Source organism: Kogia breviceps, chromosome X, assembly GCF_026419965.1.
Source record: "Kogia breviceps isolate mKogBre1 chromosome X, mKogBre1 haplotype 1, whole genome shotgun sequence".
Lineage (NCBI taxonomy): Eukaryota > Metazoa > Chordata > Mammalia > Artiodactyla > Physeteridae > Kogia > Kogia breviceps.
The window spans coordinates 130,161,227-130,184,600 of record NC_081330.1 but is presented as its reverse complement, the minus strand read 5'-3'; the positions used below and the strand labels follow the sequence as shown (position 1 = coordinate 130,184,600).

The 23,374-nt window shown below is 45.7% G+C and overlaps 1 protein-coding gene across 8 annotated transcripts in view; it reads left to right on the top strand.

Moving 5' to 3' along the window:
* STS (steroid sulfatase) overlaps positions 1-14,375 on the top strand; it is a 165,121-nt gene extending 150,746 nt beyond the window's left edge. For 6 of the 8 annotated variants that reach the window (XM_067023752.1, XM_067023750.1, XM_059050108.2 and 3 more), the window contains one exon: positions 11,371-14,375. In XM_067023752.1, coding sequence (XP_066879853.1) covers positions 11,371-11,744 — 374 coding nt within the window. In that variant the 3' untranslated portion in view covers positions 11,745-14,375. The remainder of the gene's footprint in view (positions 1-11,370) is intronic. The other 2 variants (XR_010838699.1, XR_010838698.1) reach the window with 2 other exon arrangements.
* Positions 14,376-23,374: the final 8,999 nt, after the last annotated feature.

Sequence of the window (23,374 nt, the reverse complement as noted above, 5' to 3'; positions counted from 1 at the left end):
CATCTCATCATAAATGAGAGATGTGGTCCTCGCCACTTCCTTTTATACGGAGCCTGCGAGAAGCGTAAAGAACAAAGTCTCGGGGACTCTTGGCTGTTCAAAGAAGGATGATATCACGTCCTGAGCCTTGCAGAATTGCATTTAAATAAAGCCAACCCCCTCGAGTTAGAGGAACCGGAAGAAACATATTGGATCTGGGGCTGGAGAAGCACATTATGTGGGGGAGTAAACAGAAAAGGGACAGGAAGAGGCAGAAAATAGGAGTAAGTGAGAAAAACAAGACCCAGATTCTGATAGGCAGCTGGCCTGGGGATAAAACTTGCTTCTAAGACACACACAAGTGACATTTTCTCTGATGCGGTTCCTTACTGTCTTCTGTCTTGAAGCGGCAGCACATGAGGAAAAATGACCGTGTTTCCACACCGGAATCATCCATCTAGCTAAAAGGTCTCAGGAAACCATGGGTTCTATGAATCGTCTCATCTGCTTTTCAGATTGTGCCTGAAACTCAGTAACAATGGTTGCTGCCTTGGCTGTCACACATGGCTCCATGGCCGTTTGCTCAGTATTTCATCGGTTCATTTGTTCTACCCGTATTTATTGAGCACCTACTAGGTGGCACCTTCTAGGCCCGGCTGCACGCCTGTCAGTGAGCAAAAGAGACCAAATTCTCTACCAGGGAGTTGCTTACCTCTTAGCTCAGGACGGGCTGCCGGCTGTGCAAACAGCTGGGAATGCACAGGTATGTAAGGAAGTCACCCGCGTGTGTGGAGTTACCTGTCACCTAGAGAGTAAAGAAAGTAAACTAGTACTAGTTAGAGGAGATGACTGACATCATCTCAGATCTGTGCTGGTAGGAGTTTATGATGATCACTACACGGGAGACACTTCCCATAAGTGTCAGCGGTAAGAGGGCTGCCTCTTGACCTTCAGATACTTTGCTAGAAAAGAAGAGAGACATTTAGGATCAGGGTTTAGAAATGCAGCGTCAGGGCAGCAGTGAGCTGGGTGGCTCAGGAATCTTGCCAGCTTGTTGGGAAAGCGTTGCTACCTGGAAGTCAGCCAGGCGGCAGCACTGACACCCCGGCAACTGACAGACACAGCAAACGCACGCCCTGTTCCTCGCTCAGAAAGCACAAGCTTACCAGCAGTAAGTACACTGGTACCCGTAAACTAGAATTGAGTGGTGGTGTGGTTAAGATCCAGTCCCCATTGGCCTTGATTAGTTGGACGCCTCCATGTTACAATTCCCAACTGGTTACTCATTTTTCCCAAAACTTAGAGCTGGAATGCTGTTTCCACCCTTTTAAAACACGAACCCCTTTCAGCTTTTATATACAGCGTCTCCTCTATAATTGAATAATTCTCTAATGATAATGTTTCTGTAATTTCGTTGTCTCAGCAAATTGAATGGCCTAACTTAATCATCTCATATCCTTACGCCCATTGCATTTTAGAAAAACTCATGAAAGCATTATTAGGACACCAGTAACTTTTCTTGCATTACAATGGGAATTGTGAGTTTAAATTTACTGTTCCGCGTGTATTCAGAAAGTTTGGCTCTAAGTTTTGACCTATGAAGCCGTGTTAGTAAAAATTCAATGTAATGACAGCTTGGTTTTTATGGTAAAATTTATCTTAAAAGACTGGTAGATAGTTAGCTCTGAGAGTCTGCTGCAGATTTTTGAGCGGATGAATATAAGTCTGTAAACTAAATGCTCGCATTCGTGTGAGAGTTTCCAGACCAGCTGGTCGTTCAAAAATCCGTGGGATGTGGTTATGCTGATGTGGAATCCAAGGAGCCCCATAAATCCTGCTAGCTTTTCAATTCAAGTTTGTTGGAAACTTCTCTCCTGTGACAGTTTTTTAAAGCATCATTTGAAAAACCTCAATAGTACACCTGAAACGTACATTGTTTGTAGAAAAACGATAAACAATTTTGACTTTTAAGACTTCAAAATAATTTTTAAAAATCTTAAATCAGGGCTTCCCTGGTGGCGCAGTGCTTGAGAATCCGCCTGCCGATGCAGGGGACACGGGTTCGTGCCCCGGTCTGGGAAGATCCCACATGCCGCGGAGCGGCTGGGCCCGTGAGCCATGGCCGCTGAGCCTGAGCGTCCGGAGCCTGTGCTCCACAACAGGAGAGGCCACAACAGTGAGGCCCACATACCACAAAAAAAAAAAAAAAAAAAAAAAAAAAAATCTTAAATCACAACAAAAAGCAGTAGGAAATTATAATTCATTCCACAGAAATTTGTTTATATCTAGCTCTTTTAAAGGTGCCTTTTTTTTGAAAATAGGAGATGAGTGAGGTTTAAAATTGCGACAGCATTACAAATAGTAATTGAGGAAAACTATAATTGAGGAAAAAATAGTAATTGAGGAAAATGCTTGCTTTTGTTCACTAAGATATTCACCCAGTTAAAAAATTAATTTTGCCTCTAAAATGCACTTAAGAAAAGAGAGAAGATTCTAATTACAGCTGCCTATGTCTCAGGAGTTGATTGGTGTAAGAAAGGCTGTGCTTAGCTTTTGTCTTTATTAATGACTTCAGTTTGTGTTGGTGGTCTGATTGTCCTTTGTCTGATTATCGTAAGTTAAACCTGAAGGGTCAGAAACAACAAATCGAGGGCTGAAGCTGAACTCACGGGGGCTGTGGCATTTTCAAATGAAAGCTGCAGAGAACTTTCCTGTACTCCGGCTTACCTTAAGAAGGAGAAGCCCTCGCCCAACCAGAACTTTTGTTGCAATTAAAGAAAAAGCACATATACGTAAATCACTTCAAGGATATGTTTCAAGTCTTAGGATTTCCTTTTCCTTTTGGATGAAAATCTCGACCAAAGGCTGCATTCCCAACAGCTCTTGACCTTTGCGATATTCACCCACTAATTCCTTCACCTGCCTTCTCAGCCCGGTATCGCGGGACGTGTGTGCGTGTAACTGCAGAAACGCAGGGTGATGTGTCCCAGGGTGGACGGAATCTGCTTTGCCCACAACCTAAGAGAAGGTGTGATGGTGATATAGGAGGAAGGAGAAGGTTTCCCGGAAATTGTGTTCAATGTTTATTCAATTTGTTTTATCTCATTATCACTCAGACTCTCCAGTAACGGGCCTATCGTCCCAACCATTCATTTCCTTTAATGGAAAAACACTGTCATAAATGGATTTTTTTTTGTTTTCTTCCACTTGGTCTATCAAACATGTATTTTTATATGGCACTTCCTATTACCTTATAAATAATATTACACCATTTTTGAAACATACATCTACTTTTTTTTTTATTGGAGTATAGTTGATTTACAATGTTGTGTTGGGCTTCCTTCGTGGCGCAGCGGTTGAGAGTCCACTTGCCGATGCAGGGGACACAGGTTCGCGCCCCGGTCCGGGAAGATCCCACGTGCCGCGGAGCGGCCCGGCCCGTGAGCCGTGGCCGCCGAGCCTGCGCGTCCGGAGCCTGTGCTCCGCAACGGGAGAGGCCACAGCGGTGAGAGGCCCACGTACCGAAAAAAAAAAAAAAAAAAAAAAATTAGAGTTACAATGTTATGTTAATTTTGGCTGTACCGCAAAGTGACTCAGTTATCCATATATGTACATTCTTTTTCATATTCTTTTCCATGATGGTTTATCACAGGATATTGAATATAGTTCCCTGTGCTCTACAGTAGGACCTTGATGTTTATCCATTCTATATGTAATAGTTTGTATCTGCTAATCCCAAACTCTCAATCCATCCGTCCCCCAAATCCCTCCCCCTTGGCTATCACAAGTCTGTTCTCTACAGACATCTAATACTTTTCGACTAAAGTTTTCGCATGTCTGACCTAAGATTTCATTAATTCTTGGACGAAAAACGTGTCAGCCATGACTTCTGTTCATTTGTCGCAATGCAGCCTTGCTTCCTTACAGAGACAAAATACATCAAAATGGGAGTTTCTTTCTCGAACGCCAAAAGCACAGTGTTTCTGAACGAGTCCTCCAGTGTTAGCTCAGCACCCAGCCTATTCGCAACTACCATTGGCCACTTCTTCTGCCCTTTTCCCCCTGACTTACTCGTTCCTTCTGATTTTCTGCAATATTTTGCACATCTCTCTTCTTCGATGTCAGCATGGGGCATGTGTCAGTTCTCATGGTATTCCTGCTTGCTTCTAACTCCGTCCTGATTTGCTTCTATCTGCTAGCAGACCTGGGCATTTTCTATGGGTACATGTTCGTTCTAACCAAGGCATGTTGTAGTGAATATCTGTATTAAGTATTTATATTAGGTATTCATATTTATATTAAATATTTGTGTCTTCCTCACCTTGGGATCTTCTGTCCACAAGTGTTTTGTAGGTGGTTTAAGGCTTTTCCCTCTGTTAATCTCTTATTCTAGAAACACGTCATCTTTTTTATGTGACCACCGCCTGTCTTTTGAAGACATACTTGATAGCAGTACGCTGCACCCTTACGTTTATTCTATTATCTCCTGTCTAGCAGACGCTCTGCTATGCTCTTTGCATATGGTGCCTCTTTTCATCCTCCTTATTAAAAGTGATTTTGATTATATTCGTATTAGATTTGGCCGTAACGGAAACAAAAAGTCACAGTAGCTTATATCAGAGGGAGGTTTCTGTCTTCATCTCGGGAGTGAAGCCTAGCGGTAGGTGGTGAAACCACAGGGTTTCAGGGATGTAGACTCCAGGCTCCGTCCCGCCACCTGGAAGATGCAGCAGCTTCCTCTGCGTGGAGAAGGCTGACAGTGTCCAGCTACGGGCAGCAGGAGGGAGCAGTGGATGGAAAGGATGAGGGGAAAAGGGTGCACGTCCGATATCTCCCAAGGAAGATGCTCCCCGGGCCAGAAGTTGGTCACCTGTGCACACCTGGTGTCAGAGGAGGCCGGACAGTGTAGCTTTCATTATGGGTGTCTGTGTGCCCTGGGGACACCCCACAGCTGAGGCCTGAAGATAGTTATCAGTCTCTCTACCAAAGTTATTTACAGATGAGGACGAAGAGGTGTCAGAGGCCACAGAATAGGCGTGCAGTAGTAACCAGAGTTGACTGCAAAGTTGGATGCTAAACCAGCACTGGCTACTTTGAGAGTCTGCCCTGTGGTAAACTGGAACTCCTTCCCCCAAGACCATCAGTTCTTTTATTCACGCTCACAAAGAGGATTCTCCTTCCTCCCTGTTGTCTCTCTGGCCATCTCCACAGCCCCATGGACTGTCGGTGGAATCATTCGTGCCCTCTCATTCCCTAAGTCCACCCGTCATCCTTGGGGACCTCAGCTCTGGTCTCCCCTGGATGAACTCTGACCCTGATCCACGCCCTCCCGCTGCCGCCACGTCCACCCTGCACATGCCTCTGTGCACACGCTTTCTTGAAGGCAGAGGTGACGTGGAGGCACCCCCAGAAATCTCTGACTTCCTGGCTCATTTAGCTGCCGTGACCCAATGTCACCAAGCAGCCTGGATCTCTGGCTGGCTGGAGGCGGTGCTGGCACTGAGCGATTTTAGGCAGGACGCCCCCAGTGGCTCTGGAGGAGAGACACACAGAACGCACCGGGCTTCCTGTCTGTGCCCATGCCGGCTTTCGTGGTGGCAGCTGGCTTCTTCCCTCTCTTTCGGTGTCTTCCTGCCCATTCCGTCGGCCCATTCGTCATTCATTTACCCAGCACATTTTTATTGAGCATCTGTTCTACGTAAGGCCTCGGACGCTGGCAGTTCATAGATACGTTCCCTCTTCTATGTAAGGCTCCAGGTACTGGGCGTTTAACACACGTGGGAGATAACAGTTCTTCTGTTCAGAGAGCGAGGAACCTAGAAAGAAATGGAGTCCACAGACGGTGGTAGCCCTTCAGGGCTGAATGCACGGTAGAAACTGCTGAGAGGCGCCAGGAAACAGGGGTAACTTCTGGCTGGAGACCTGGACAGGCTTACGGAGGAGGAGTTGTCGGACCTTGAACGACGGACAGGATTTCAACACACGGAGATAGCGGGGAGTGCGAGACTTTAGCACGCCCTGTGTACCCACTCAGTACAGGATTCATATTTCCGTCCCCCAAAATGCAAAAACAAACGCTTAGTCAAAGGGAGTGTCTTGCTTTTGGGCCCTCAGGCATCGCTCGTGGAGCTAGGGTTCCTCTAAATCTGAATTTAAAAAAACAGGTGCTCTGGGTCCCAGCCCTTACCTGCTTCCTCTTCCTTCTCCGTGTTTTTGTATCTTGAGTCTCAGTGCAACCAGTGCAGGAAGCTGGCAGAACTGGGTCTGTAATCCATGAGCCCAGTGCTGGGTCGTTGGGGGTCTGGGCTACAGAGAGTGGGTGGACACGAGTCTCGGGGGTCAAGAACAAGAGCCCTTGGGTCCGCACTTCTCTGGGAGCGTGTGTGAAGAGCCTGGTGCCCTAGGTGGCTCCCTGTGGGCCCACATCCTAGGATCTTTGGGTCTAAGACAAGAATGTGGCATTGATGTCAGGTGGCTGGCTCAGGACAGGGGAACACGGTTGGGGGGCATCGTGGAAGCAAGGTGGTCGCCGTGAGCTTGAGGACCTTGGGGTGGATTTTCAGGCATCTGTCCAGGAGATGAGACCAACATCAGCAAGGCGGCAAGCTGGGGGTCCCAGGGGGCTGGTGAGGGCCGCTCACGGTGGGAAAACACAGCAGTCTTTGAAACACTTCTTGAACGGCTCCAAGATGGCGCCATGTAGTGGGAAACACTGCTAATACCCAAAACCCCAAATGACTCTGGGTGGATTCTGTATGTACGCAGAATCCTCCAAGCATCCAAAATAAATCTTGCCAAGACTAGCTGTTCAACAGCATTCATCAAAGGATATCTAGGGCTTCCCTGGTGGCGCAGTGGTTGAGAGTCCGCCTGCCGATGCAGGGGACGCGGGTTCATGCCCCGGTCCGGGAGGATCCCACGTGCCGCGGAGCGGCTGGGCCCGTGAGCCGTGGCCGCTGGGCCTGCGCGTCCGGAGCCTGTGCTCCGCAACGGGAGGGGCCGCAGCAGTGAGAGGCCCGCGTACCGCAGAAAAAAAAAAAAAAAAAAAAAAAAAGGATATCTAAATCTGAGTGATAAATTAAGAGCCAATGTGTTGAAGCCATTTAAATTTTGTTGTCCATATTCTTTAAGAATCCATGGGGGGGGGGCAGGGAAAGGTGTCTTAAGACTTGTATTACAGTGGCAACAGGTTTAAGAGCATAAAGAAACTAGTGTTTTTATCTTAGATTGAGGGCAGCTTTATATTCAAGGCAGAGGTGGTTACTAGTACGCACCTGGCATTGTTCTGAGGGCTTTACACGCGGAGATGGATTGTTAACCCCCAAAGCAAAGCCCCGAGGCCAGCACTATTATTATCCTCACTTCTCAGAAAAGCAGCTGCGGCCCTGAGAGGTTAACCGCCCCGCCCAGCGTCCCACAGCTAGGAAATCACAAAGCTGGGATTGGAACCCGCTCTGTCAGAGCCATCAGAAAGGGAAGGAGAGTCCAAGCGGATCGTAGTCAACTAGCCACCAAGACAGGAAACACCTCTGAAGCTCAGAGACAAAGGATGTCTCCCCTTGACGCTGGTCATGGCTCCAGACCGATGAGAATCCTCGCACGAAGGGAAAAGCACTTTGCAAAAGCGGACTGGTATCCGTTAGGCAGAGCTAAGCATCTGATATCTGCGGAAGGTGGTCCCAGTGCCACGTGGACAGAAAAAAACGGGCTTTGCGTTCTCTCTGTTTCTGTTCTTGGGGACCCTGTGTGCTCAGGCTTGGGGTTTCTCTGTCAGTGGACCTCTGAACCTTTTCTGGTGGCTGAGCCCCTGGAAGTGATCAAAATCGCAACAGCTGTTCCTGTCCTGGGCTCTCACACCCCTCAGATCCCTGAGAAATCCCGGGAACCCACTGCTTATTTTAATTTGGGTGAAATAGCTGTTTTAGGATTACACTTGGAAGGTGACGAGTTCAGGGTCTAGGTTAGGAGTCAGGTTTTTCTTTTAAACTCTATTTGCCTTTTTGTCAAAGGACTGTAAACTTTCTTTTCTCATGAATCCACTCCGTTTTTTTCCAGTGGTGATTTTGCATAAGAATCGGTTTCATAGCTAGGTAGTGATCTCCACAGCATTTCCCATGGCCTTGACAAAGCAGCCCTGTAACTGTATGTCACTGACATCTTTGTCCTCTAATAGTCACAATTATTTCTCTTAAATTTTGGAGCATATTTTAAACCTAAGTCGAATTATCGTTCCCATCACTACTTAGACTATTTTTTTGAAAAAAATGTTCCATTTAATTTTCCTGCATTCTCCCTAGAAAATGTAATAATTGCTTCCTCTGGTCAGTGGGCCTCACTTGTAAGAAAGATTCAGATCCCGTGGTGGTCAAAATATTTATCTGTGACAGAGGTGAGACAGAAGCAACCTTTGTTCAGAGTGGACTGGAATTTTAACAATAGGGAAAAAACTTTTTTAACTCAACATTTTTTTAGTAGTATATGGAGAAATCCAGGGTGAAATACATTATTAAAATAATTTTGGTAAACAGGAATAAATATACCTATTAGAAGTATAAGGTGACACCAGGTGCCTCCTGTTTTATCACGTGATCTACTGATTTACTTTTTTTCTGTTGAAATGACACCCTTGACAATGTCGATTTCCTGGGTGTTTGGTGAGCAACAGAACAGAGCCCTGAAGTAAGGCTTCGTGTCTTATACACCTACATGCAATAAAATGCAGCCCAGTTTCTTTCATGTGAGCAACTCCTAAGTGGTCTAAGCAAATAATACAGAGAATACGCAATGTATCTTTTTTTTTTTTTTTTTCTTTTAATGCGGTACGCAGGCCTCTCACCGCTGTGGCCTCTCCCGCTGCGGAGCACAGGCTCCGGACGCACAGGCTCAGCGGCCACGGCTCACGGGCCCAGCCGCTCCGCGGCACGTGGGATCCTCCCGGACCGGGGCACGAACCCGCGTCCCCTGCATCGGCAGGCGGACTCTCAACCACTGCGCCACCAGGGAAGCCCCGCAATGTATCTTTTTATAAAAAGTTTTAAAAGTCCAAATTGCGCTATAAAAAGGCAAACACCCCTACAGCTTACCCAACGAAACTTCAGAAAAATTAATTCTTCCTTTTGCACCTGTCCGAGCCACACTGCCAGACCACGGCTGCTCCCGGTCAGGATGCTTGAGGTTTATTTGCCGACTGGTCCTTAAAACTGCCCGCCCGTCTGTTCACACGTGGGCAGGACAGAGCACAGGTGGCTAGTGACGGAATCTACGTGCACGGCTTTCAAAAGCAAGCGGGTAGCGCAGGCCCTTAAATGAATTTGTTCCGGGAGCCTGTACTCTTCTTGGGGTCTTAAGCGCACCAAGACTTGACCCGGATGTCAAGTTCAAAACAGCCACCAGGTTTGCAGCTTTGGGGCCAGAGCAGAAGAGGCTTGCTTCCCCACGCCTCTGTCTGTAACAGCCCCGGCCCCGCTGACCCTGACGGAGGACAGATTCTAAGTGGCTGCAGCTTCTCGCTGCCGAAAAGGCTTCTGAAGGAGATCTAGGGGTCAAGGGGAATGAGACGGCGGGGCCGGGGTGGGGGGGAACGGAAAGAATTTGAAGGTAACCCGCTTCCTCTTTACCTTCTGCTGGAGAGGGAAAGCAGGCCCTGGAATTCTTCCTGCAGCCTCGCAGCCTGAATTCATCTTTAGAAGGCAGGTGCCGACCTGTAAGGTGTGTAAAGCGACACAGGCAGTAAGTGTGCCATCTCTCCCAGCATCGACTACGCGACAGACGGGAGGTTCCCCGTTATGGATCTCTTCGGTATATTCATCTAGGCCATATGCACATTGCTTGTCTGTGCTGACCGGTTCTTCCCCAAACCAGGGAGGCTCTGTCACCTTTGAATATGCTTGTCCGAGGTCAGGGCCTGTTTGGGGAGAACGTGGGAACCACGGCAGTTGTCTTCTGTTAATTCCATTCATTTCTTTTGCATTTGGGTCCATGGGCCACTCGATACCTATAACTACAAAATCACCATCTCCATGCAAACAGATGATCGAAGTGAATTAAATAGGCCTGTGATGCTTTCTAGTGGGACAGTCTCTATGGTTTTATATAAGAAAGCTGAAAGGATAAAGCGAAGGACATATTTCCGCTCTGCACCTAATTCTGCTTGGTTCATACGTGTTAACTCTGTTTTGATCTGCCACCTTTTTCTACCCAGGAAACAGTTTTTAGACCTCTGTCAGAGCATGTGTGAATAGTAGTCAGCTTTCAGAAAGTCATAACACTGTAGGATAAACAGGAAATCAAACATTTCACAATTAGTTGTTCGTAAATTAATTTTTTCTAAAAATGTCAATATTGGGTGTTTAATGGAACACAGAAGTTACATTTTTAAAGCTATGTAACCATCGTACTCTGGGGTCAATTTGGAATTTGTAGCACCTTTATGAAGGTATCACATATAGAGCATGGAATTCCGATTCAACCATTTTTAGTAAATGTGTAGAGTTCTACGGCTACAGTCAAATCTAATATCAGAATGTTTTCTTCACCCCCCAAAAGATCATTTCTGTAACCCAGCTGCAATTTCTCCCCATCCTCACTAAATTCTGGATGGGATGCGTCTGGGATTTCTTAAAAGGGAGGAAATCAAATGTTAGCTGAGGTCCTGGCGTGTTTCAGGTGGTTCCTGATGGCTGGATGTACGTGTACGCGTGGGTATGTGTGTATGTGTGTGTCGCGTTTTACCCTCTCACATACATATTAGCATTGAGCTTGCCTCTTCCCTCCACTTTGTTTTCAACAGAAACACAGGCTGCGAAGCTTAGCATCTTGAAGTTGGAGAACAAAGAGGGTCAGAGCTCGGAGCTTAGAATCTGTTAGTCAGTGTCAGTCTGCCGAGTGCCTGCCCCAGCGCAGCTGCAAGCTGTCAGGTTTATGAGACTGAACTGCGACAGTCCTCTTAGAGTTCTCTGCTCAAACAATTAGTAAGCTTTTTTCCTTTCTCACCAGCTTCTCCCAAGAAATTAGGGGTTGGGCTAAAAGATGGAAGAGAGAGAGAGAGAGAGAGAGAGAAAGAAAGAGAGAGGGAGAGAGAGAGAGAGATGGATTAAGGAGGAAATGCCAAAGTTTTAATGTGGTTAAATTTGCCTCCTGACAGCTATTGCATAATCAGCTTCGTCTCTTGTTCTGTCGTGGTGAAACAGCAATGCATGGGTTTTTTTTTTTAGGCTCTGTCTCTTACCCTTTTGAGCCTTAAGCATGAGAAATCCATTCCATGCATAATCGAGTGGTAGGTCCCTGCCTTCTTGCGGCGCACGGCAGGGTGATGGCTGTGCATGTTCTCTTGGGCGGCGGCTCTGATGGCCCTGTCCCCACGAAACCCACTTCTGTCCGTGTCAAACCCAGGTACGTCCATCTGGAAAGCCTTTTTCTTCACACCCAAGTTCTTCCCCGAGGGCGCCAATGGATGCTTTGCCACCCACGTGTGTTTCTGTCACGGGCAATACGTCACCTACCACGACCCGCCTCTGCTCTTTGACATCTCCCAAGACCCCAGGGAGAGACACCCGTTAACTCCGACGTCGCAGCCCCGGTTCCGGGAGATCCTGGAGACCATGCAGCAAGCGGCAGCCCGCCACGCTGAGACCCTGCGGGACGTCCCCAATCAGCTGTCGCTGGGGAACCTTATCTGGAAGCCGTGGCTTCAGATGTGTTGCTCGTCCTCAGGCCTGTCTTGCCAGTGCGACTGGGAGAAGCGGAATGGGACAGGAAGCCGCTAGCCACGTGCGTCTGGGGGCGCCCGGGGCCACCCCAGCTGCCGCATCACAGACGGCCCCGGGGAACGGCCCCGGAGAAGCCACGGCCCTGGCGGCTTCCAGCCCGGCCCTCAGATCCCTCTTCTCTGTCTTCTCACCTGGAGGCTCCATCACAACCCCACATTTACACCCCGGGGAGAAAATCAGGGTTTGCGGTAAACAGAGGCTTGGACATTAGCCACGTCTTCCGAGGCCAAGGTCACATGAACGCGGTAGGCGGGTTTTCCGTGAGTCTGGCCAACACCAGTGCGGACGGGGAGCAGGAAGTTGCACAGGTAGCCTGTTCATCTCTCAGCCAGTGCGTGTGATCCACGACATGAGGCGTCACTTACTCCACAGGCCGATGTGATGCTGTGGCCACTGTGATTCCCCTTATGGCGCATCACGAAAAAGAGAATAAAATTTAAAGAGTGTTTACTAAATCTAACACGTGCAACGTTATAATGAGTAAAAGACCATCTTGACCCGTCATGGATGATGGTAAGTTCTAGTTTGGTTATTGGAAGGCAATTACTGTCAGCATTGTTTGCAATAATATGAAATACTATTCATGATATATATGTTTGTGTATATATATATACAGTTTCTTCAGGAAGTTTACAGTATTTAGAAGCTTATCACTACTTAAGTAAAAACAATAGAGGCTCTCACAGCTGTTTGTGCTACAGCCTTTTGGTGAAATCCCTCAGGAACAGTGATGCCAAGACAAATCTCTCCGGTACGGATTTGCATCCCATAATTTGCAGCATTCTACTTGGGTTCTGCTGTTTCTTGGGTGAACGGAGGTTCTGAACTCAAAGGCCACTTCGGTGATGCTGCAGTCCCTGGAATCCCTTCAAACAGGATGCAGCATTTTTGGCGTGTAAAATGTGCGATATTTCATGGGGGGAGAAAGACACAAGCAGTCCATCCACAACCCATACCCATGACCGTGACATCTTGAGTTCTTGCAGAATTTAATGAAGAGAGAAGGTGATTCATGTCCGTACTTGTGTCTTGTGTGGTCTGATCCTGTGGCTAAGAAATATCTAGGCCTCCACCAGGAGATGTGCAGTTTTGTTTGAATTCCATTTCCTGCCACCTCAGTAACGCAGGACGAGGCGTAACCAGGTCACGTCGGAGGCTGGCGGGGTTAGGGGCACAGCTGGAGAGAGTTCCAACGTCTGAGCCACCGGCGCCTCCTGAGGAAAGGATTCATCTGTGCGGAGAGCACTTAGGTCACTTCCAGGCACTGAACATTCTCCAACAGTGTCATGCGGATGCCTTTACTGATGTGTCCTCAGGAGCTGTGGTCCATCTGTCTCCCATGCATCTCTTTCGGGAACATGTCTGAACATCTGCTCCGGGCTCAGGGTTTTTCTCGATCCCACAAGAGAGCAGGTCAATGGAACAGCCCACCCCACCGGTACCCTGACCCCTCCGGGCACTTTGGAGAGAATGTGTACAGTGTGGCTCAGGCTTTCTGACAGTGGATTCTGATTTCCTCCGTTTGTCTCCACTGAAGAATTTCTAAGATCCAGCAGCATGTCCCCAGCTCCTCTTTAAGGTCTACTATTTCAGATTTTAATCTTTCTTTTTCTTAAAAAGGAGAAATGATTCCCACCCCGCCCCTGCCCACTCCCTGGGAATGGTTTAAAGTTGGAAAACAAACAGGAGTCTTTCTTTTAATGCGGATTTCTCATTCCAGAAATGGCCCGAAATCTGTCACGTTGTTTTAGGAAATAGTCTCATGAAAGAATGCACCAGCATGTGACTAACGTGGCAGGACTATTGCTATTATCATACAAAAACTATATAAAGCCACTGTTACGAACTTACGTTTGAAGATGATCGTGTTTACTCAGAGTTGAACATACTCAGTGCAGATGGACTTTTACAAAGCATTTTATGATGTAAGAACATGTGTTAGAGGGTGAAATAACTTGAAGGAGTTTTATAGATGATGTGAGTACATAGCTTCGTATGGAATTAATTGTTTGACCTGTACAATAGTAACAGCCAGTGAAGAATACATGTACCTCTGGAGCTACAGTGAGCTTTAAAGTATTTGCCTCAGAATAACCTGGATCACCCTTATGTTTCACGGTATTTGAAAATCACGTTTATTTGTCATAATCATAATTACCATAGACTTCAGACCACTTGCCATCTGAACGTTTTGCTTGGAATGTACAGCAGGAAATTGGAATTCCCATCGGTGTGACCTCTTGAGTTTGTTATGTGCAAACCTTAGTGGGTTTTGAGCTTTAAACAAATTCTTTTAAAAAAAAATCTTTGTATTTCTAGCATTTTGTAGATGTGAAAGGCTAAGCAAACACTAACCTATAGACAGGGCGTTGTTTGACGATGTCAGCATCACTGCATGAAAAGCAAAATCCCAACCTACATACCGAGGTAATTAAGGATTAAAGAAAGGAAACAGATCTCAGGTAGCCCTGAAGGACATCCAGTGAAGAAGGGTAAAGAAAACGGGTGAAGTATTTGGCATCTGTCTGAAAAATGCGAACTGTGAAGTGATCGCCTCTGTGCAGGTTTCCCAGAACCTTGTCCTGATGTTAATGCAAAACTAAAATAAAATTTTCCGTGGCAATTAAACGTTCTGTGCTCTCGTGCCGTGCTTTCCCACAGGACTCAATTCAGCAAGCGCGCGGAGTGCTTCCTATGCTTGGGTCACGGTGTTAATTGTTGGGGAAAATGGGTTTTAGTTCAGCAGATATTTATGGAATGTCTGAGGCTGGGGGAGGGGGGGGTAGGAAGTATAGAGACGGGTAAGAAATAAATAGCCCATGACTTTCCTGATTAGAGGGCAGGGCAAGGGCCAAGTTATCCATCACGCACGCGGCCTCTTTTCAGGGGCTCACAAAAACATGTCTAATGTCTTTTAACGTCAGAAACAAAAACTGAACATTTGGGGTTGGAGATCATGGATGCACAGGTACCAACGCGGTCGTAAAATAGAATTCTTGTGTGTTTTAATATGGTTTATGTTTTTATGTAACCTGTCTTTATCTTGAATCTTATACATATGTTTCCTTCCTGGGCCTTGGAAGTCTCAACCGGTCCTGGACCCAGATGAAGCAGCTTCTTTGCTCAACAGATGTTTGGGGCAGAGAAGAGTCTAAATTTTGATACAACAAACCTTGCCCTCTCTTCTCTACCTTTCAGCTGGAAGGCAGAAGCAGAGTCAGACTAAACTGCTGAAGCCATGAGAATGAGGCAGGAATGCGGTGATTCTGGGGCCCAGATGGGCTCTCACCGACCCAGCCATTCCGGACGAAAGCTAAACCGTGCCCGTCGGGAGGCGGGCTGACCCATGGGTCATAGTAGGGAGAGGTGTGTGTGGGTGAAAGATGTTGCTTTGCACAGACTCCTGTGCAATACACGCCAAGCTTCATCACCTCCTCTTTGGTCCGGAGAGGATGTCAGGTGTGGTGTCCATGACCAAGTGCCTCGTGAACTATAGCAGCCTGACTCCCCTCATCACCTCCCATCCATCTGGGCTGCCCTGGCCTCAGACAGGACGTTGTGGGTGCCCTGGCCATCCTTGGTGTTCCGAAGCCACGAACCGGGTCTGTGTTGCTACGCCTGCCTCTAGCTGACATCACTTCCTACCATCTGTCTGTGTGATGGGCTCCGAGTTAAGGGATTGTAATCTACCAGTATTTAAGAGTGTCAAATAGTACGTTAGAGGAGCCGTTTCAATTAAGGAAATGTCCACTTACCTAATTAGAACACAAGCAACTTGAAAACGACCCATGTGTTCATGCAAAGGAAATACTGTCATGAAGCAATTTCTCAGTTTTCTGAGAACTCAATGGACCTTACATCTAGGAGAGCCTCAAATGTTTGCCCTAAAGGCGGTTCTCCTCACGAAGTTCACATCCTCTCAATGACCTCTCACGGTACTGCTGTGGATCTTACCCATCTTCAAAGAAGCTGGTTGTCAAATGAATGTATAATATATTCAAACCAGAAATAGACTCACAGACATAGAAAACACATTTATGGTTACCAAAGGGGCAAGAGAGGGGAGGATTCAATTAGGAGTTTGGGATTAACAGATACACACCACTATATACAAAATAGATTAAAAAAACAAGCATTTAGGGGCTCCCCTGGTGGCGCAGTGGTTAAGAATCTGCCTGCCGACGCAGGGGACACGGGTTCGTGCCCCGGTCCGGGAACATCCCACGTGCCGCGGAGCGGCTGGGCCCGTGAGCCACAACTACTGAGCCTGCGCTCTAGAGCCCGTGAGCCACAACTACTGAAGCCTGTGCACCTAGAGCCCGTGCTCTGCAACAAGAGAAGCCACCGCAATGAGAAGCCCGCGCACAGCAACGAAGACCCAAGTGCAGCCAAAAATAAATAAATAAACTATTAAAAAAAAACAAAACAAAACCAAAAAAAACCAAGCATTTACTGTGTACCACAGGAAACGATATTCAATATATTGTAATAACCTATAGTGGAAAATAATCTGAATATATATATATATATATGAGTTACTTTGTTGTACACGTGAAATACACAATATTGTAAATCAGCTACACTGCAATTTTTTTTAAAAGGCAGATTGTATGGTTTACCCAATGAGCAAACATAATGAGTTTCATATGGTGGTCTGGGATATAAAATTGGCCTCCCTGGCTATATGAGGATCTCAGGTTTCAAACTGTATTACCTGTGCTGAGGGATGGTGGTGTTTTTCTGAAGGCCCAATTTCCGATGAATATATTATTGTAAATATGAACTGTGAATTGCCTGTCAAAATTTATGTTGTCTAAGTTTAACACAGGGTGCAAAACTAAGTCACACACAAACATATGACATATTCCCTAGTGGGCAGGGCCCCTCAGTAACTGCATGTGAAGCAGAAACTGTCTCATAGCTCTTACGTACGGTTTCATTGCAACGGGTATCGGGCAAGAAGACATAGCCCACTTCTTTGATCTTTGGGAACATAGAGACAGTCGGGCCTGGCCAGAGGTTCCCCGCACCACCCTCTGTTTGTAGCTGCAGAATGCAGAATATCCAGGTAACGACTCTGAGGTGGTCCTAAGGAATGGTGATGCCATGATGGTAACGAAATAGCCTGGATTCCTGAGTCACCACCTGGGGCAGCTCCAGAGAAACCCCCCTCCCCACATCCACAGGTGGCTGTGACCTGAACAGGATCTAATCTGTTTTTTAAGCCACCGAGATTTGGAGGCTGGTAGTGCAACAGCAGCTAGGGTTACTGACCTTGACTAATAACACCAAGCTTGGCCACGTTACGTAAGCCTGACTTTCTGTGATCATTTTTCGGATTGCAAAAGGATTTTTCCGATCTACTGGTGTTGCTTTGAATAGAAGCCTATGCACTAATTTTTAATTTTGATTTTATGGTGGGAAGAACCCTTAACGTGAGATCTGCCCTCTTAACAGATTCTTCAGTGTACCATACAATATTTTTAACTACAGGCACAGAATTGAACAACAGATCTCTAGAATGTATTCATCTTGCATGAGTGAAACTTTCTACTCGTCGATAGGAACTCCCCATTTTCCTCACCCCGCGCCCCCGCCCAGCCCCTGGCAACCACCATTCTGCTCTCTGCCTCTGTGAGTTTCCTCATGTAAGTGGAATCATGCAGTATTTGTCCTTCTGTGACTGGCTTATTTCACTTAGCGTCTTGTACCTAAGATTCATCCGTGTTGCTTACTGAAAGATTGCCCTCATTTTTAAAGTTCAAGGGTGTCTATTGTTAAAAAACAAAACAAAACAAAAGGCAACAAGTCTTGGTGAGGATGTGGAGAAATTGGAACCCTCTACATCGTTGGCGGGAATGCCAAATGGTGTAGCAGCTGTGAAAAACAGTATGGAGATTCCTCAAGACATTAAAAAGATAGAACTACCACAGGATCCAGCCATCTCACTTCTGGGTATTCATCCAAAAAATTGAAATCTGGATCTCAAAGAGATATCTGCACAACCATGATTGTTGCAACACTATTCATAGTAGACGGTATGTGGACAGAATCCTAAATGTGACTAACGAATGAACGGACAAGGAGATGTGGTATATGCCTTAATTCTTTAAAGACCATCAACCATATGAAGGTGGGAAACAGAGAAACTTAAAGATGGAAAAATAATGGACACCACCACCACCTGCCCACAGCCCAGACTTGTGGAGAAGTAATTCTGCAACTACAGTGTGAGTGCGTGAGAAACAGAGTCGCTTGCTTTATACAGCCAGCACTTTGATCGCTACTTAAATGTTGAGATTCCTTCTCAAAGTGGAATGTTACATTTTGCATCATGGATTATGGGAAAATAGCAGATTTCAAAATACATATGCCTAGGAAAGATGGTATTTCTAATAGTAAAATCTTCTAATGAATACCTTTTTATAAAGTATTGTGGCTCGCAGATATTTGGTCCTGTCCAGAACGCCCGAGGAGACATCTTGGTCCACACCAAAAGGTCCTTAATATTTGGTCCTGTTCAGAATTGTGTGGCGGGGACCAAATATCTCACGGACCTTTTAGATAGGACCAAATTTCAAGGACCTTTTGGCATGGACCAAATGTCTGATGCACCAAATGTCTTACCAAAGTTTTGGACAGGACTGCATATCCTGCAAGGAATGTTTGTTTTAATTCCCTGCACATTTTATCACCTTTGAAATACTTGCAAAAATATTTCCTGTGCATATGTCAAAGACTCCTGTGAATGCGATATTTTAGTTTTGTTGACCAGATTTCAGTCTCAGAAAAAGATCAAAAGATGATGTAATGTTTTTATGCCAACTTCTTTCAGCAACCTTTGCAATAATGCCGTGTAACTAATGTTTAATATTTCCAATTAATCCATGAGATGCTTATCTCCTGTGCTTTTCTTTAAAAGTCAGCATTGAAAACATTCAGTTAATGCAGAGTATCAGTTTCGTGTTAAAATCTGAGGGGCATTTCTGCAGCAAGGTTTGAAAGCAGCGTTGTCTAGTGCCTCTCAGCGAAGGTGACAAGTGCCATATGAAAAGGTTGGGAGAAGTTAAGAGTTTCAGATAATTCAGAAAAGGGCACTCGTGGCATTTTATCAGGCGAGGCAAATGTATCGGGTCAGTAACTGCTACGAGAGAGAGGTAGGAGACAGCCCATCCGTTAGAGATTGTATCAGGGAGACGTATTCCCAGCTGCGGCATCAGAAGCAGAGATAAAGTGAGTTTCTGCAACACGTTTCATCACCCTGAAGGTGAGGTGGGAAACTGTCCCAGGGCCCATGCGTTGCTGTGATAGGGTGGCATGTGGGATGATGTTTGCTTAGACTCATGCATCCCAGGCTTGATTCCAAGTGTGCGTCTGTGCATTCATTCATGGACTTAATCTTCATTCCATCTCTGTCAGATAGATGTTATGATGGTCTCATTACAGATGAGGAAACAGATATAGAAAACAGGACGTAAACAGACTGCTTTATGCTCAGATTTATGCCGTGATGTTTTGGTTAAGAAAAAGTAAATGGATAGATTTTCATGGTCTCCATGTATGACTGTGCGTGCTGTCTACTGCACAACTCTGGGGTGACATGAACACACCACCGTAGGAAGAGTGTTTTCTAAATTTGTCCAGTGTGCAACCTGGGCCACCGTACGTAGCAGGCTTGGTTAGATGGTGACATTGTACAAAGAGCTGGATATGTAAGTCATTGATAGAACTTATTATTTTGATTGGCCTACCAAGGAACACAGGACGGTGCTGCGTGAATTCAACCCACACGTTGGATCTATGAGCTGGCCTGTAGACTTGAGACGTTTCCAGAGGAAAGAAGCGATCCAAGGATACTGACCATTAAAATGGAGTTCAGATTAGTGGAGTTGGTTTACTGCATTTAAAGAAACAGGCACGTGGTTTTGTGTTTGTTCATTTACTGTTTACAGCCCTCCCTATGGTGTTTGCTAAAGGTTTGTGGCTTGTTCCACGGTCCAGGCACATTTTAAGATTGTGTTTTGGAGGAAATGTCACCTGTCACTTCAGAGCTGCAGCATCAGTTGCCAGTATACAAATTTCCCAGCACTCTTTACACATCTCAGATAGAGGCTGGTCCCCCAGACCGGTCTCAGGGTGAGGATGACACCAAACAGAGACCCAGATGACCCACAATGACCATATAGGGTGAGCAAGGAATAATCCTTTGTTCTTAAGTGACCAAGGGCTTAGATGTTGTCACTGCACCTTTAAGTACCTTCTTGACTAATTCATGTCACCACTCCGTTTCTGCGAAGAAATAATGATTAAATTTTGCCAGATACTTCATCACTCATTTTTTTTTCCCTTAAAGAACATCTGCTAAGGAATCCGGGGGCATTTTGAACACTGGAATGGTTGAGGCTTAAGCAGGCTTAGAAAGATATTTTAGGTAGTTGGAGGAGAGGAGAAATAGGATGGCTTTGGGCCAGGAGGAAAAACAAACAAACAAAACACAAAAATTAACATTTAGGTTGACTGAAGCTTCAGAAATGTACACATCTCCTAACCTTTTCTGAGTGGGCTTTAGGGAGATAAATAATCACTTCACTGGGTGACATCTTACAGGGCATGGAAATTTATCAACAACTGTACAAGTTAAATGTCTCTGCTTTAACAATAACGTCAAAGCCTACATTTAATGCCATGTTAAATGTGTTGCGTCTTGTTTAATTGTTTAAAATTTTTGACACTATATTTAAAGTCAAAAGAATATATAGTAGGAACAGTGATATATTTTAAATGCCAGTAAACCATCTTCTGACCTTTTATCCTTTGAATTGTTTGCCCTTTTTATTTTCACCCCAGTAATGTTTAGTGAATTCTGGTGCCAAAAAAAAAAAAAAAATTATGTAGTGCTCTTGTTTTCCCATGACAATGTTTTAAAGGGCGACTTGTGTTAGGGAAATATTTAAAGCCATACTGCGTAATTTCCATCACAGCAAGGCGGTGTTAAAGCTTTTCCAGGGCTATAAATGGTTCTGCTCATGTATAGTTGTTTACATTCAACAGTGATGACAATTAGAAGAGAAGTACCAAGCAGAAATGAGACAGTGACTTATGCATTATAGTGGAAGCAGGGGTTGCAGGGGAGAGGAAGACTGGTGTTCCATCTAAGCCTTAATCTAAGAAGCAAGCCTTAATCATCCCCACTTCTGTTTATGGTGCATTTCTCTTAAAAGATGAAAACGTAGAGGTCGGAGGACTGAAGTTGCCCTGGGTCTCAGTGTGGCAATTATCCCGTAATAGTCCATCTTCAGTGATTCTAGATAATGCATGAGAAAGCACTTGATGAATGCTTCTGTCCAAACAACTATTTAGCTCCGGGGCAGACAGAAGAGCCAGAATCTCAGACCTTCACCTCTCACTGTCTTGTATGTCTGAAACGTGAAGGAATCCGGTGTCAGCTCATCACTTACCATGCTTTAAAAATACATGCTTCTCCGCAAAAGGTGGCCTCTGTGCTCTTCTGCTCCAAGGAGGTTTTCTAGAAGTACAAGAAACCCCTTCCGAAGATGTGGAGATTTAGTCTAGGAAATGACAGTGCTCTTGGCTTATCTTTCGATGCGATCTGGCCACGAGCAGGGTCCCTAACAGCTAGATGGCATGCTGCCCTTTCTAGAAATTAGTGGCCGTGACAAAACTGATTCTGCAGCAGCCCCGGCGAATATGTTAACGCGTACTCAGTGAACGGCCTACATACAGAGCACTGCACGTGCAATTTGCAACATTCAGCAACAGCATGGAGCAAGCCCCGTCCTCCTCTCTCCTGGCGTGCTTCTACACTAACCACTTGGGCTGGGCGTCTCATTTCTCCTCTTTGGAACATAACCACAGACATGTGCGTGCTCTGGACGGAAAAGAGTTTGACCGAGTGAATGAATGGGACTCCAAACCACTCATTTTGAGGATTGAATTTCAACATAAAAGAATTCAATTTCTGTAATGTAAGTCACGCCAGTGCCTGAGAAGGGAGGATGGTGACAAAGGCAGCTGAATGGTAAGGCACCGTTATGATTAAACACCATTATTTAATAGAGCACTTTTAATTCTCCTAGCAAGAGAGGATTACCCAATTAGAAAGTGTTTTCGTCAGTACCATATTAAGACCCGTTCTGATGTAGCTTTCTTACTGTTTTAATTGCAGTGTGGAAGGACAGATGCAAACTGCAGTCGTACCCTAAACCATTTCCCAGTTTGTCGATAAATATTCCTGAACCATAAAATATGGATTTGCCAACGTAGGGAGGGAGTTAATCACATTGCCCTAGAGTTTCTTCTGTCTTGGCAGATAAAGACAGAGTCCTTTCCAGCATGGAACTCAGCTCTCTGATTACTGTAGGGTTCATTGTAGGTACCAATTACTTTGGCGTTAGAAAAGCAAGACATTTTCATCATGGACGTGGACATAGAGCAGACGATGCCTTTTGATTTTTAACATTAAATGTGATATTAGTAAAGATCATTTATTTATCATTCGCGTGGGGTTGCACTGTGGTTGTGCTGACAGGAAGATGCTTTCACTCTGCCCTCGGAAGCCTCAGCACTTTGAAATGAAAGCTTGGAAGGAAATAATGTAATATGTTTCCTGAGAGAGGCACAGATGAAAATTTACATTTTAAAATTCATTCTCATCAGTGTTATTCCAAATGGAATGACAGGATAGAAAGACTGCACGACAATTGCTAACCATAATTTGTTTAAAGCACTATATTGTGGAAAACGGCAAACAAACACAAAAGTAGAAAGACTGCAGTATTGAACCCTCCGTGACCTCGTCCTCAAACTTCAAACACCATCACCATCGTGCTCACCTTCAAACACAGTTGCAGTCACAATATTCCCTGGTGGTCCAGTGGCTGAGACTCCACACTCCCAATGCAGGGGGCCCGGGTTCGATCCCTGGTCAGGGAACTGGGTCCCACCTGCCGCAACTAGGACTTAGCGTGCCACAACTAAAGATCCCACGTGCCGCAACTAAGACCCGTGCGCGCAGCCAAATAGGTAAATAAATATTTTTAAAATAAATAAAGAAACATAAACGTTTGCCTAGTCATCCGTGATCAGAACGTAACCATTTTAATGTTGCAAGGTAGACTACGTAAATGGCTACATTTTTCTCCAGAGTGTCTGTATTTTCATAGGAGTAAAGAGTAAAGATGATGAATAGACACCGACGGTATCAGGGTTCTCTGTGTGTCACACCATCTCAGAACTTAGTGGCTTCATACAGTACCCACTTACTCAGCTCCTGACTTTGTAGGGTGACATTTAGGTGGGGCTCGGTGGGGTGGCTCTTTCCTGTCTTGGATTATCTCCGTGGATCTTGGCTCCAGTATCTGTAATTGGCGGATGAACAGCTGGGGTGACTGGTTTATTATGGCTTCATCCGTGAAGGTGGGTAACATCCAGGGCCCCTCTCCATGTGGCTCCCTCATTCTCCAGCAGGCTGGTCCAGGCTTGTCCTTAAGGCTGCCGTTCCGGTGGTTTCAACATCAGCAGGCAAGGGCAAGCCCAGGTGCAGAGTTTGCAAGCATCTGCTGTTGTGTGTTTGCCACTTTCCACTGCAAACAGGTTCCGTGGCCAAA